This window comes from Bacillus rossius, chromosome 1 (genome assembly GCF_032445375.1).
Source record: "Bacillus rossius redtenbacheri isolate Brsri chromosome 1, Brsri_v3, whole genome shotgun sequence".
NCBI lineage: Eukaryota > Metazoa > Arthropoda > Insecta > Phasmatodea > Bacillidae > Bacillus > Bacillus rossius.
Window position 1 is genome coordinate 307458753 of NC_086330.1, and position 17014 is coordinate 307475766.

General features: G+C 35.7%; 1 protein-coding gene across 2 annotated transcripts in view; it reads right to left on the bottom strand.

The window, feature by feature from the left end:
* Window positions 1–1354: 1354 nt before the first annotated feature.
* LOC134527876 (very long chain fatty acid elongase 7-like) overlaps window positions 1355–17014 on the bottom strand; it is a 144804-nt gene continuing 129144 nt past the window's right edge. For both annotated transcript variants that reach the window (XM_063360862.1, XM_063360861.1), the window contains 3 exons: window positions 10803–10939; window positions 8944–9102; window positions 1355–3097 (listed from right to left, as the gene is read on the bottom strand). In XM_063360862.1, coding sequence (XP_063216932.1) covers window positions 2654–3097; window positions 8944–9102; window positions 10803–10939 — 740 coding nt within the window. In that variant the 3' untranslated portion in view covers window positions 1355–2653. The remainder of the gene's footprint in view (window positions 3098–8943; window positions 9103–10802; window positions 10940–17014) is intronic.

The following is a 17014-nucleotide window of genomic DNA, read 5'->3' on the forward strand; positions in this document are numbered from 1 at the left end:
TTCGCACCGCCTGTTGTAGTGCCACGTGATTGGGTGAGGTCCTCTGCCAATCCTTGCGCACCGCCTGTTGTAGTGCCGCGTGATTGGCTGAGACCCTCTGCCAATCCTTGTGCACCGCCTGTTGTAGTGCCACGTGATTGGCTGAGACCCTCTGCCAATCCTTGCTCACCGCCTGTTGTAGTGCCACGTGATTGGCTGAGACCCTCTGCTAATCCTTCCGCACCGCCTGTTGTAGTGCCGCGTGATTGGGCGAGGTCCTCAGCCAATACCAGCACTCGATCATGCACACAGCGCAAATATACACCGATCGAGTCCCGAATGCTGATGCTGGGCTGTGCCGTGGTGGGACACAATAACATTAAGTATGTTCAGTTCTAAATAATAAGTGCCAAACACTCTACCCTTTTCCGTGTTAAATTTTATACTGACAGGTAGCCGAGTAGGTGAAAACTATCACCCCGTCAGGAACATTCGCTTCCGTGGATATAAACCCACAAACCAACCAAACCAACGCGGACAGCATGCTAGTCTCTTTTCTGCACCAACCAACTGTCGTCTCCCGGAACATCCTTCAATGTCCTGTATTGAGCCTGCCTGCTTAGTTCAAGCTAATTGCACCCTACCTGTTTGTACCCAGGGTTTAAACTGTGTCTATGCATGTTTTACCCGGGCCCAACTTAACTGATTGTGGTCTATATTGAGTATATGAGAGTTATCGTGATGGCATCAATTGATGTCATTGCTGGCCAATCCCCACCTAGCACATGGATCATCCTAACCCTCATGCATGGCTGAAACCCTGAATGAAATAATCACCTTCATTTTAAAGAACAATAAGGTTCAGTTGTTAACTCTGCAATTGTTAAATGTGACGATAACACCTTCTGAAAACTCGTGTACCAGTAATAAAGATATGCCCAGTCTTAGATATTCTGGAACATTTACTAGTACATATAAACAGTGAGATATGAATCATAAATCAAGCTTGTATGCTTAATGAACCTGGCTCTGACAGTCTTTAATAAGAATTTGCTTATAACTATAAGTATATGTAGAAACGTTATTACTTATGTACATAATAATAATCCTTTGAATCACATATCCTTGTTGAGCACAGTTCTTTTATTTTTCATTATAAAATAACGTAGTATGAAGTTAAACATTGAACATTTTTTTAAGCGCACAAATATTCATTACACCTACCAGAAGGTGCTGTTTATATATGCGTATCATTCAACGACAGTCAGAACTAAATAAATGAATACTTTCGGTAAACAAAAATGCATATTGTATTCCTTTTAAATTAGAAGATACACTTATGGCTTGATAGAAAAGTAATATTAGAGTAAAAAAATCGTTTTGAAGGTTTTATTGTAACCATTCAAATATATTACAAAAAGTGAACAAAGATGGTACATTTGTTACTATGTAATAAATACTAAATGATCCCACATTTATCACATACGCAACTTTCTTATTTCACCACGTAACTAAGTACAAGTAAGGAAACGATCGTATGCCTTGTACTGTGATGCAAATAATACAATCCATTAAACATGAAATGACATCATTTGACAAGTACCTATGGTAAATGTTATACATAAAATACAATTCACCACTGTATTTACAGTAATATTAAATATTATGACATGCTCAGTAATAAAACGTGTACTGGTAAAATATTAATAGTTCACCATATATCATTAAATGATAACATATATCGCAAGTAAAATAATGATAATATTTTCTGGTTACTAGTACAAATAAAAATTACCGATTTGGTTTTGGCAAAATTAATTTTATTTCAAGGAAGTTTTGTTGATGTTGGCTAAGACAGAAAATGTATTGTCAAAATATCACTTTCATTAATACTTGCCATTAAGAGAAAATAACTGTGACTAAAATGAAATTGCATATAATCTAATCTTTCAAATTGAAGATTACATATATTACTTATTTGAGCTGTCAACGTTAACTCTTGCTCTAAGATAGTCATGTTTAGTATTTAAAAGCTAAGCCAAAATGATTGAATGTAACTTTGTGAACAGACCTTGCAGTAGCAACAAAATTTAAATTGGTTACAATTTCAAATAGGTAGTTAGTGATTTAAATAAAAAAGAAATACCCTTGATGCAAGTTCCGATACATCACCAAATAAATATTTTTCTTAATTCCAAAAACTACTCTAATTTTTTAGTTATCTTTAAAAAATTGAGTGTACTCTATACACAGTATTGGGACTGTTTCCCAAAATAATTTAGCAAATTAAATATTTTGACATTTCATTATGTTATGAGATTGAAATGGTGGTTTTTATTTAAGGTATAAAGTTAGTTTCTCGTTGCAGAAATAATAAAAAAAGATAAATGTTTATCCAAATTCATACCAACCTTGCAAGGCCCCTGTTTTTATTGATGTAAACTTTATTTATAAAACAAATATATGCGCCTTCAATAATTCTGCCTTATCATGTCTCTCGTCTCTCGAACTGCCTGAGATTGTACGCAATGGGCTTTACGAAACTCTAGTCACTGCAGTGTGGGAACCACGCGGAAGCGACGACGGCGCTAGAAGTAAGCACGCTCACGCTCTCAGCGTGTGATCCGGCGGCAAGCCCTCTGGACGGCGCCGGTCAGCGACCAGGCGGAGCGGGTCATAACCTGTCCCGACTCAGGAACACCCTGTTCCTGAGCTGCGCGCTGCTGTCCAAGGACAAATAGCCGTCCGGCGCGGCGTGCAGCTTCGTCGTCTGGTAGATGGGCGAGTCGGGCGACTCCCTCTCACCGCTGATGAGCTGCCCCGAGGAAACACTGCCATTCGGAACTCTGCCGTTTGAAACACTGCCGATTTTAACTTGGCCGTTCGCCACATGGCCATTTGAAGCACTACCGTTGGGAATCTTGCCATTCGATACGTGGCCGTTGAAAACACTGCCGTTTGGGATATTGCCATTAGACACATGGCCGTTGGAAATGTTGACATTTGGAATTTTACCGTTGGACACACGGCGTTTGGAAACGTTGTCACCCGGAACGTAACCATTTGAATTTCGTGCGCAAGTTTCTTCTGCTCTCTTTTGGTCCAGCGCAGCCTTTTCCTGCAACACAACACAAACACTTGCATTAATTAAAACAAATAAATAATATTGAACTGAATAATCACCAATGATTTAAGATTTAAAAGAAACCCAGCACGCTACCATTAAGAATATATGGTAAATAAATTACCAGTAGACAAGTTTGTTTTTAATCTATGAATCATAGCCATGTATAGATTTTCCGCAATAGTGCATGCAATACATATTCTGCTATATCTTTCGTTCTCTCGCTAACAATTATGTAGAACTACCTCACAGAGTTGGCTATGTTGTAATTTTGTGTCATCAGCAGGCAGAGAGAAAGAGAGAGAGAGAGAGAGTGTGTGTGTGTGTGTATAAAAGAATAAGACCATAAAATAAGTACGAATTCGCATACTGTCTATTGCTCTCTCGCATTTCTTAACGCCCGACTTTATCCTTATCATTATTTTCAGTGTCCTTGCGAGAAAAAATTTAACTGACTAATCCCGCCCCACTGTTTTCTTTCAGGACCCCGGGAGATCAGTACATTGCGTTTCCTGCCGCACCAGGGTGTGCTGGGATCGACTGAGGTTTCCACAAACTGTGGTCCTCTAGTCAGTAAGACCAATGGACATGGTGCCCCTCTCCTTGGGCAGGCGTGCGGGTCCCGCTAGGTCATCGGCAGTTTACTCGGGTAGCGTGCCGGCGAGTAGTGGTGACTGCAGTACACATGATCACTAATAGATAGTTCTACTGTCTATTAACTTCTTCCATATGCCTCCACCGAATTTGTCAAATTAATTATGCGTTGCAAAATAAAACCACTTGATGACGAAAAGATTAAATAATTAATATAATATTTATTCTTGTAAAACAGTACCAATTATTTAATTTAATCATTTAAATTTCTTAACATACACTTTTAAATCCATTATCATTGAATAGTGAGGTGGAGCAAGTTGTTTGATTATTTTTATTTCAGCTCTAACCTATTACAATATCTCCCATTGTTTAAAAAAACATTCCCTTGAAAGCTTTCGTTGGAAATGGTTAATTAATTGTTATTGGTTTCTGTTTCCCATCTTCATTTTTAAAATTATTGCTTCATCGGCCGTAGTCATTTCGGTGTAGCTTGTCGCGGCCTTTTATCGAGAGCAATTGATGAGTGCAGTTATAAATCTCAGTTCCAATTCGTCTCTGGTCTATGCATAAATTTTTTTTACAAATAAAGAAAACGCATTAATGTAACCCTTCAATAATTGTAAAGTTTATTTAAATACTTAATATTTGATACTTTGCATTAAATAATTATTAATGATTTATTTCGGTCAAAAGAGTTTTTGAACATAAGGGTAGACAAAGAGTTATTATAAAAAAAAATGGACGAGGGACAGTCTTGATAGCAATGTGAATATATTTAAGAATACATATTTAAAAACAATTTGAATTATTTTTTCCAAATATAAAACAATATATCTTATTTGTGTTTACAGATTTCCATGGAAAAATAAAAACAATCGTGCCATAGAATGAGCCTTCCGTTACAGGTTAATCTATCTTTAGTATCCTTTCGAATATTTCATCACACCATCTTCAAGCTATTCCTGCGCTTGATCCTCTCTTGTAGCACTTTTGTAAATAATTCCGTGGGTAGAATTTGAGATCATCTATCACTTCCCAGCTTTCACCAAAATGCAAGATGAACAACCTTTTTTTTTTTTCACATCGGCAACTTTATTCTCTTTTGTAGAACGCTGAATGGATCTGTTGAAGTCCATGTGTATTTCACTTTAGGATTAAAGACCTATTTTCGTACATTAGGTTTTATATCGGCTTTACGTGTGCTAGAATATGTAGTTTTATATCTTAGTCCACACTTTTTGTACAAGCGATAAATACTGTATACAACTAAAAAAATTGTTTAGTACAAAAGTAAAAAAATACAGTGAGAGATTTCAACCACGTCCCTTTAAGTTAACAAGCGCGTGTTCTTACTCTATGTTACTAAGCCTGTTGGTAAATTGGAAGGAGAATATGTGTTATCATTGTTATGCCAGTTTTTATACGTTTTTTATAAATTGTGATTCCTTTTTACTCCGACTATTTTAGTTCACCAATATATTCCAGGGTAGTTTCATTACTATCATAGAGTTTAATTTGGCATAACAATACGTTTGGAATGTGTACTAATTTTTATTTAATTGACTAAAAAAGCGTGTATTATTTGCTACACGTAGGTCCGCCATTTTTGTCTTGCATTTCCGTTCATCAACTTGCGTACCATTTTAATAAAATTACTCCTACCAAATGACGTCTATCGAAAGCTAAGATGTTTACACATCAAAAACAGGATACATTTTAATAACAATGAAGATATGATTTATCTAGATAAATGTGAATATATTCTTGATGTAGGCCTATTCGACGATGTTTTTTCAGACAAAAAGTCATAATTAGCAAATTTTTTAATAGAGAAAGGCATAAAAATATTGATTTTTTATCTGGCTTAAAAATATTCGAAAGTACCTCAACACCTCTTAAGAGATTATGCAAATTTTATTAGTATATTTTGACAGTATATTACTAATTTAAAGCATTTTATAATGATTATTATGTTGGTGGTATGTCTAATAAATAATTTTAAAAAAATTTTAAGTGTTGTAATGAAGATAATGGCTTTATCACTTTAGATTTGAGTAGGAAAATGAATAAAGAAAAATATAGAAATAAATTAAAGACTTTATTAATTGTTATTTTGTAAAGGGACATCTAAAATGGGTGTAGACCTTATATCAATATAATTTTCGCCAGTCCCACCTCTCTCTTCTTCCCCTTAGGAAGTTATTACTTTCAGCTTAAGGGCGCGGTTACACGGGAGTCTGAACTACTTCAGGTGAACATGTTCAGCTGTTGAGTGCGGTTACACACAGTCTGAACATGTTTCGTTCGAGGCCATTTCCCATTTAACTTAAACAGGTTGGCAAAGTAGTTTAGATCGACATATCTTCTACATTAGCCTCTGATTGGCTGTTTAAAATATAAACAGTCTTTTGCAGAAATTCAAGAGGTAAAGTGTTTCTGGCACAAGTTCGAGTAATATTTTACCCAATGCAACAAAAAAATCAACAGATAATTATATATATATTTTAATTGATCCTGACCTTAATTTTCTTAAAACTTAGATAGGTACTTTCGCTCAAAAAATAATAAAAAATAAGTTTAAAAATTTTACTGTGCATGTTGTTTGCATTCCCGATTTGTAAAAAAATATTGAGCAATATGTAAACACATTCCATTTCTGCTGATAATGCTGTATAAACAAGTGAGAAAATCCCGCGTTTTCTGGATACAATTACAAAATAGAGATCACGGTCTAAGACCGTGATAGAGATCAACAACACAGTCATTCGTTGACAGTAGACAATCGGTTTTAGAGCTAAACACACTTTTCAGCAACTACCGTGTAACCGTACACTTTCGCGTTTGTAAACGTGTTTACTTAAACATGTTCACCTGAAGTAGTTCAGGGTCCCGTGTAACCGCGCCCTTACTCACTGACTTCTCGCCCCATATTCAATCACATACCCGTAGGATTTTTGTGTCCATAGATATGTGTGGTAGAGGCTTATAACTGATAATTTTGCACTCAGGCTGTATACCATGTTGAATGTAGTAGAGTAATGAAGAACCCAGACACAATGTCAGTATGTTACACTCGACATAAAAGCTATTTATATTACATTGACTTACATTTAAATTTATATAATGCTATTTCATTAAACACCACATTGAAAAATAACTTCAGTTAAAGAGCATCAAAATAAAAACGAAGTTTAATCAGTAAATATATATATTTATAGTGTCCTTAATGTTCTACTTCATATGTGAACTAAAAGTTGTTTAAATGATGACAACTTTTATAATATTCACTTATTCACAATACAGTTAATTAAATCAAGTAATTTTCATTAATTCTTACTAATTTGTTACGAAATCAAGATATGAAAAACTTTCGGTGACAAATTTTGCGTCTAAAGTGAATGCAAGCGCTATCATTGATTTCAAACATCAACTAGGAACAATATGCTCGGTGAGTGTTTCGTAAGTCTTTGTTCTAATGATGTGCGCCAGATTGGAAAAACTCGTGTGGTTGAAGATAACGCAAACAGGACGTTTGATATCCACGTTGATAACTGACGTCTCTGGCGTGTCAGAGTAACGGCTCAGCTGATAACTTGCGCGCGCTAAAGAAGGTAGCTGACCTCCACACAAGATAATTCTGAGAAGCAAAATCAAGCACCCTGTGGGTGCATTAACTTTGATTCGATTCTATAATGGTGACATTAATTTTTGTACTATATAGAATATGGTATGTAAACAGGCAACCACGCACATTTTCTTAAATTAATAAACCAGGTTAATATGCACTAAAAGCCGTTTAAACTTATGTTAACGGGTGTAAACGACTGTTAAATGTCTTTCAACTGTTTTTGAAAACTAACAAAAATATTTTCTAAAATTTTTAATAATAGTGTGTAAATTCTTAAACTCTTTCATACAATATTTTTTTGCTTTTAAAGTATAAGAAAAAAATAAATTGGAACCATTCACCAACAGCTTAAGCAATTCATAAAGAGTTCATTAATCTGCAAGAATTCGAAATTTATAGAAAATATTCTGCTACAGAATTTGAAATAAATGATTTTAACTGTAGTAAACACAGTTTTTTCTATTCTGGATGGTAAATATATAATTATGTACTAGATAGTTATGTAAAGAAATTCAATAAAAATCATAAAATGATAAATAAAACACTTTTCATAACTATAAAGTTTAAGAAATAATGCAAAATGGGAAAACTAAACATGTTATGCAATAAAAAGGTTATTTGTATTTTAATATTTTAAATTTTTTCCTTTTCATTTTGTCCTACATTCCTTAGTTTTTTTATTTAAATTTTAAATAGTATAAATTTTATCAAATTACAGAGATTTAGAATTCATAAACCTACTGTATAACATCATAAAATCAAAAACTTTTAATAATAAAAATAAGATCATTAGTAAAAATATTTTTCATTTTCCGATTTTTTTTCAAAATCAATGAAAATGATTAAAAATTGAGTAAATGCTCTGATGTTAAAGAATATGTCAACTATTTATATTGTTGTGGTGGTTGCGATATGGAATCATTAACGACTATGCTTCAGAAATTTTCTTTACTTTTAGATTTTGCAAAATTACTATTTGTATTTTATTTTTGTTGAATAATATTCACTTTGTATTTTTTAACTCTCTCAATTTTGATTAATTCGCTTACTTTTAACTAGCTGTAATAAATTAGTAGAGTTAAAATTTAATGACTTTCTGTACCATTTTTAAATTACTAATTTGGGTAGAAAAATAAACGTAAAATTTAAAATGATAATCGACTAATAAGATGTTAAAACGCGACAGTTTCGAGTGTATTTATGGTTTGTAAACACTATGTTGTTTTAAAAGGCGATTTTATTCGTAGCAAGTTTTGGTTTTTTAATTGGAATTTTAACAATTTTCATTGAATTACATTAAATTTCAAAGGATTTTGCTAGTGGTCTATAACTTTCAAATATTAACTAGTACTTACACAGTCCTAACACTTGAGCGAATGTAAATTGGGTGCACTACTGTTAAAAGCCATCTGTGATGGCTCAATGATTACCAAAGCAAGGATGTCTACTAGCGATACTACAGTCGCTCAAGATGTATAAATGAATAGGTGTTTTTGCAGGGAAGCGTGATGGTCGAACACACAGGGAAATGTGGGATCACAAACATGCGTAACGAACACCAACCAAGCGAGCCGGGACACAGATCATGATCGTGCAACCGCAAGCGAGCTCGTACCCGGGCGACCTTCTTCTTGTAGGCCTGCTTGTAGAAGTCGGAGAAGAGGAAGTAGAACATGACCGCGTGCATGCCGATCCACCAGACGAAGGCGCGCGGGTAGTTGCAGTCTGTGAAGAGCAGCTGGAAGGCGTGCAGCATCACCAGCACGAACTGCACCTGCAACAGCAGCGGCCCTGACGTCATGGAGCCGTAGGGAGCAGTGGGGAGTGTGGTAGCGCCTACTCTCGGAGTAGCAGGGAGTGGGCTGGGATTATCATGCGGCAGTGAGGACTGGGGTATTATCGTGGCAGCGCGGAAGACTTGTCCCTGGGATTGAGGAGCTTTCAGTTTTCTTAAGTGGGGTGGGTATCGTTGTGCTTTACTTCCCCCCCCCCCCGTATCTACCCTTTACTCTATTATCTACCCCTTTCTCTCACTAAATACACTATCTCTCAACCCTTTTCTTTCTTTTTTCACACTACCCTTTACTCTTTCTTTTCATTTGGCAAAAATGCAAAAGGTGTACCAATTTAGAAATATATTAATTTCTCTTGGAGTAATTATTTTTAAAAAATTTTTTTCGAATTTAAAATATTTTTATTGCATTTTGTTTCTTTAATCTTTCCGCGTGAGTAATTTTTTTATTATTATTAAACAATTCACCATCGCTAGAGTCTGTAGTAGTCTTGTTTAGTCAGTGTTGTGCTTCGCACATACTGTTGATCTCCCATCCCCGTTGTCTTACTACTTTAGCGCCAGATTTGGGCCAACCTATATCATCAACGCAGCTCTGAAATCTCGTTGCCCCAATCTTTCTTCCTCCCCGTGCCAAAACCCTTTTCGGGAAGTCTACAGCATCCTGCCAGTTCACTGCGTGTCCTTACACTGATGTTTTCATTATCTTCTTTCTGTCTATGGTTCTTTTCCCCCATTCTGGCCCAAAACCTAAGTGAAGTTGCATGCGTGTTAGTACCCACATGTATAGTTCCACTGTTCCGCGTCCCATGCGTGCCTCAATGTGCCACCATCATCCTTTAATACCTTGTCGCAGTCAGACGAGATCTTCTTTATCTTCTTGTTTTTCATGTGTTGTTCGGTGAACAAACTGCGGTAAGCGATGCAGTTACATAATAATGCAATAATTCTCAGGCAACTGTTCTTTAAAACCATCATGGTTTGGTAGTTACTGTACTTCTACTTAAATTCTTCGACTGAATTTTTGTAAGTGCTACACGCTAACATGTTTACATCCTGAGTTATTCACATAATTACCATTTCCGTTATGTCTCTACGACATGATTTAAATCCCCATAACTGGTATGTGGATTCCGTAATTTTTATTTCGAGTCCCCACCCCCTCCAAAAAAAAAAAAACTTTGTCGATTTTTTCGTGAATTTTAATTTTGTTTTTAACAATGTATTACATTGTATGATGCAGTAGTTCCATCAGTACCCCCGTATTTTACTGTTTTCCCGAATGTTGGTCAGTCTTCTAACTTTATCCGAGTCTCGGGAATGACCTGCCATGTGTTCTCCGCCATGTTCCGGTGCAATTTGATTTTATCTACAGCTAAATGAGCATTTTTATCTAATTATTTACTTTTTAAGTTACCGCAAACACTGAAACATATATAACGATCGGAATAAACTATTTTAAATAAACCTCATATATTATATTTAATATGCAATTAAATAGGCCTAAGAGGCAAACTTAATATAGCTGAATTGGACGAAGTTTGATAAGAAGCATTGGTATGTAGGCAATGATAAACTAAAGGAGATAAAAGTTGTCAAACTATGTAATATTGTTGATTCACTAAAGTATTATGTGTTGAATAATTATGAGGAAGGATGACTACAGCGAAGGCGCTGCCTACCATCTGCAGCACGGTCAGGTACTTCTTCCACCAGAGGTACTTCTGGAAGCGGGGGCCCAGCGCCGCCAGCAGGTAGTACGAGTACATGATAATGTGCACGAAGGTATTGAGCAGGCCGAAGAAGGAGCTGTGGCCGCCTGAAACACAACACACACGATGCTGACTAAGATATCTCACTATATCACTATGACGCCTTAGACACATTGCTGGCATGGCTAGTTCACACTAGATCACAGTAACACAACACATTGCTAGAAAGGTTAGCTCACACAAAATCACTAAAACACAACACACACACCACTGGTAGAGCTATCTCACTAGATCACTATAAAAGAACATACACAGACACTGCTGGTAAAGCTAATTAACACTATATCACTATAACACCACATTTTAATCGTATGGCAGCTTTTCATCCTTCGAGCAAGCCACCACAATATTCACACCTGTCTGGGAGCAGCCTCGCAAAATGCAAAATTTTAAAAACTAATTTTTTCGCGAATTTGTTACTTTCGCACACACCTGTACAAGCTGTTCCGTTCAATAAATGTTATTTCAAACTAATTATTTAAAACACTAAACCAATATTCAGAAAGGCTCAAATTAGAAGAGCCTTAATGAAAGTTAAGGTATAAACTTTTATTCAAAAAATATTTTTTGTGAAGACAAGCCTTCAGATTTTGAGCACAACGACAAAACCAAATCTTGGATTACAAACTTAGCTAACTCTATAAAGTTGTGTATGTGTGTGTGTTTATATATATATATATATATATATATATATCAATTTCTGCATGTATGAAAGATCATCACTTGAGAACTGCTCGACAGATATGGTTTCCCCCCCCCCCCTTCGTAATTGTTCACAATTGTCAAGACAAGACTTGTATGATGGAAAATTTTAAGAAAATCCACAGGAATATTCTGAAAAATTCTTTCAGTTTGAGATTTCTGCTGTCGCAGGTTTTCCTAACAACAAATTCCTCATTAAACATTTCATTGTTTAATCAGTTGTTATCATATCTTTGGTGCATTCAAAATCGTAACATGTGTTCATAGCATAACATGACATTTAATATTATCAAATTGGAAGATTCAATTGAATTCAGTTTCGTAGTTAATTGATAGAAATGCCACTAGTGAGGAATCAAAATATGGGTCGGCGTACGCACAACGCAAGCCAACTACGTGATCGTCGAGTAAATGAAACTGACGAAGAGTATGGACATCATTTGGAAGAAAATCGAATTAGAATTTCTCACGCGCGATCCATTATGACTCCAGAACAACGGATGCAGTCGAGTTCGACTCGCTCAGTTGGAGCCTACACACAAAATTATTTGGAACGGTGACAAAACAGACTGTCAAGCGTGACATTTCGACATAAACGTTTGGCATTCAGATAGTTATGATCTAACAGTCAATTACGCCGCTTATGTATCGGTCGAATTCGGAACAATGAACACTGTTTGTCAACATTTCAATGTTTTGAGATTTCCACATGAACCATCAGGATTGTGTTGTACAAGCGGAAAGGTCAAATTACCACAATTAACACCACCTCCAAAGCCACTGACATCATTGCTTTCTGGCCAAGAACCTATATCGAAGCATTTCTTGCATAATATACAAAATAACAATTACTTTCAAATGACATAGTTTGGGGCGAATATTATCGAAGAACGAGGTTTCAACCCAACTTTTAAGGTAAATTCATTTTCTACTGTATCACACATCACATACACAAACACATCACATAACCTTCCACTGAGGCTCATAAATAAAGTATTTGTTTTCTATTTTACAGATGAAAGGAAAAATTCACCATCATGCTGGAGCATCATTGCCATCAGTGAATGGTGATTACAAATTTCTTCAGATTATTTAATTCTGATGTGCCGTAAGTAGTGCCCTAAATCGAGAGATTATTGTGAAACTGCAACAACTCTTGCATGAACAAAATCAATTGGTCAAATAATTCAATACCTAGAAATGATGCATTTAATCACAAAATAGTGATCAAAGCAGATAAAAGACTAACAGGCGAACATGAAAGATGCTTCAATGCATCGACGTAAAATAAAGTTGCCATTGTGGTTGTTGGCGATAATTTGATGTCTCGCGACATTGTGATTCGACGGCGTGATGGTGATAACCTTCAGCGTATCTGCGAAACCCATCGTTCGTAAGATGCATTAAAATACCCGCTGATATTTTGCCGAGAGGATGGATATCATTTTTTTAACAAATTTTGGTATGTATGAAATTGATACACTCCGACACCGTTTGACCCATCGCCATGAAAGTTGGCACATCGAAGTGTTTTTCCATGGTGAAGGTTTTTATGATGTCCCTTTTTTTGTAATTTGCCGCTACAGGGCGCTGCAGCGCATTTACTTCTACACCGTTCAACCGATCTCCACAAAAATTGTCATGCATAGATATTTGAACTCGGAAAATATTTTTACGATATCAATTTCGCTATAACTCGCTACTATATGGTGCTGCAGTGCATCAACTTCTAAACCGTCAGCTTCTATCGCCATGGGTAAACAGAAAATTACGGCCATAGACATACTAACAGCAATTATGTGTAATTTCTCTATGTCCACCATACTGTCATAGCGCAATCCATTTTGCTTTAACTCGCAGACAATATATCACCCTGTGTTCAGCCTAGGCAACACCGGGTACTGAAGGTAGCATATAATATACACAACCTTTTTTGTTACAATAAGCGCGAATTTATTTAATGCAGCTAATATTAACTTTAAGAAAATTCCAAAATATTAAGCTCTCCAAATAGGTACTTTACAAAAATATCATTTCAATTTACGGCCTTTAACAAATATTTATAACATTATTTAACAATTTACTATACAAAAATTCCTACTTAAGTAACCCGGCTCTCCATAAAAAAAAATCTTAAAAGTTCTCATCTGCACACAGTTTCTAGCCTGAGCTCAGTGTTAAAGTTTTTTCATTTGAAACTAAGCCAAAATAAAAACATAACTTTTTTATCAATATTCTTCTGCGCAAATTATTAACCTTGCGACACATGTCCAAGCTGAGGTAACGTACTTCGCGCGCAACTACAGTCTGATCAGGGAACATTCGTCAACTGACACAAGCTCGTGATAATTCAAGGGCAATTCACAAACAAATATTCGTTTCACTTACTTGGTTTAGATGCCCTCTGTAGGAATTTGCGTAAATAATAACCAATAGCTAAACCTAGTTACTGTCCTTAAACAACATGTTTCCGCCGACTTACGCCCCACAATGCACACCCATACCAGGGCGTGCTAGACTGTCTCATAGAAATTAGAGCACATTCTTCGCACCAACATTTTCATTCGTTCCTGTAAACGAAGGACGAACACGAGCGTACACATAGCAGCTCCGTCATCGTGCGTGACTCAGCTGATACCCCATTCCGCGCGGGGTCATCCGTAACCCCCACCCCCTCCCCTCCTTTCCGGCAGAGGCGGTGGAGAAGTTCACAAGTCCCGCCGCAAACCAAATAAACGTCTTGTCTCACGCGTGAAATGCACAGTCCCGTTACTGTTCAGTACTTCGGCAAAACGTAAGACGTTTGATGCAAAAAAGTCTTAACTGAATCTGAATGAAAAATCAGTTCAAAACAGGTAAACAAAATATTTAGATCTTACCAATTTACACAATTTCATAAAGCGTTAATAAAGAGGTCGTAAAATAAAAATTTAATTAATTAAGAACTAAAACAAATTTAAAGATAATTACTATTATAAAATTAAAAATATTAAAAACTATCATAAAATTATAAAAATCCTGGTAACATTCCTAAGGACAATCGCGCACGAGAGCCTTAATTGTCGTAAAGACTAGTTTTCACTAGATTACTTTTACACAACACACAAACTACTTGGGAGACTCACTCATACATACTACATCTCTGTTACACAGTACACAAACTGTGTCAAGGCTAATTCACACTAGTTCACTGCAACCAATAGGTACTCACGATGCTGACAAGTCTAGTTCACACTAGATCATTGCATTACAACACTCAGTATACTCACATATGGAACACTTGACCTAAGCCAAAATAATAAGCTAGTCAAAACATCATCATCTTCAATTAATACACAATTCCAAACCACACAATTTTTATTTATTATAATGTAAAAATGTTTTCTGTTTATAATTTTTAGATTAATTAAGCAGATTCAAACGGCATGTCTCAGTTGTCAAATATAAATGCATGTTGTACATGCTAAAAGAGCCAGCATCCCTGAATGACGTTTTTAGCTTACTACAGGTCCCATAGTCCTTGAACTAGAAAATATTCAGCCCCGAAAACAGACTTGACTACGCACATTCAACAAAAAGGACACAAATTAAAAATATACTTAAATTTGAATGAAATTTCAAATTAAAGAAAGTACATTTAAATCATACTTATAATAGTAAGCACATTTGTAAGCATATTAAATAAGGAAGGGCATTTGGAAGTACAATCAACAAAAAGGAAGCAAATTAGGAAGCACAAAAGAAAACAAGGACGCACATTAAACTTGATAGGATACGATTCCATCGGAAGTATACGATAATACAGAATTGACTACGCACAGTTAACGAAAACGAGGTACATTCGCACGAACATTTAAATTAATTTTAAGCTATTTATAAACGTATGTATGTAGCTGAATGCATAAGAATGCTTTGCAGTGAGATGGAAAAAGAAACCTGTCAACAACGAGTACCAAACTGTAAAAATTTCTGATTTTGCAGAACGAATTATTAAGCTTCATTTCAAATGTTTCAATTTATTTCAAGTACTTCAGGTAGGATTTTCATCTATCAGGAACCTGAAAAGTCCCCGTTGTCACTTCTAGTTTAGATACAAGTTTTTAGTTTGTTGGTATCTGGTTTTTCACGCACTAGCTTGACCACGTGTCGAGGAAACAGTGTTTTGTAAAGTTTAAAACAGTTATTCTGGCGAGTTTTGATTTACAGCCAAAATTTAAAAATTTACCTACCGAATCCAAGATTAAAGAATTCCCAAACCACAAATATTGTAACATCATCATCACCATACAATTCACTACTATTATTTTAATTCCGTAAACATTCATTATTTCAAAATATTATTATAAGAAAAGCGTTTTTAACTTTCATATATTTCTAGGAGAAACCAATTTTTTTAGAGGTTTTAAACAAAAAGTGTAATTTTAATAAAATAAGTTGCTTATAACTAAACTGGTTTTAATAATACGTATAATAATAAAAATTGTTTTTGTGCAATTTTTTTACGTTATCACTTTCATTTAAAAGCGTTGTCTAAAACTTTTAGTTATTTGTTAATATTTAAATTTAAGAATTAAAACTTACTTTGGTAAACATTAGTTGGATCTGATAGAAATTGAGTAACATTAAATTAATCTAATTTTTAATAATTGAAAAAATATTAATATTTTAATTCGAACATTATTCTAAAAACTGAATAAATACTAATGGACAACTTCAACAATCATTTTCCAGCGAAAGTACTTTCTCAAAAGCACTCTACTTAGTTATTCTCCATTGCTGTAAAAGAAAACGCGCTGCACTACTATTGTATGGTCGCGAGTTCAAAGCAGTTCTCCAGCGCAGCTCGATGCACGGGCACCGAGACGGGATAAGTGTCGGTTACGAGTCCACGTCAGACCTGGATGTCGCCTCGACAGCCTTCCATTGAAGACTGCACAACCCTGAACCTACGATAACAATACCACTGTAGGCAGATGAATGTCTGTGTTGACTAGAGACTCCTCGCGGGTACCACATGTTTGTACAGCCTCGGATTGTTTGTATTCCATTAGCATGAGGTTAGCTCGGGTGGTGAGAGGAAGGGGGAGAGGCTGGTTACACACTCGCGACCTCCAGGTTCAAGGCACTCGCCTGTGTCTGCACACCACCAGCGGCTTCTGACCCAGGGACGCTAAGGGGGACACTAACTGGTGCACCGGCTACTAATTAAGAGTGGTATATACCCCTTTTTAAAACCAGTTATACATGCGTCCACTGCTAGCCTATTTTCTCGAGAATTATGATAGCTATAGCATCCAGATTATTAATCTGACGAGAAAAGTAATGCAGTTTTTCCAATATAGTTTTATATTTTGGAAATCGTGACGCAAAATATATTTTAAAAAATGGTAAAAACAAGGAATTCGTTGACAATTTTCTAG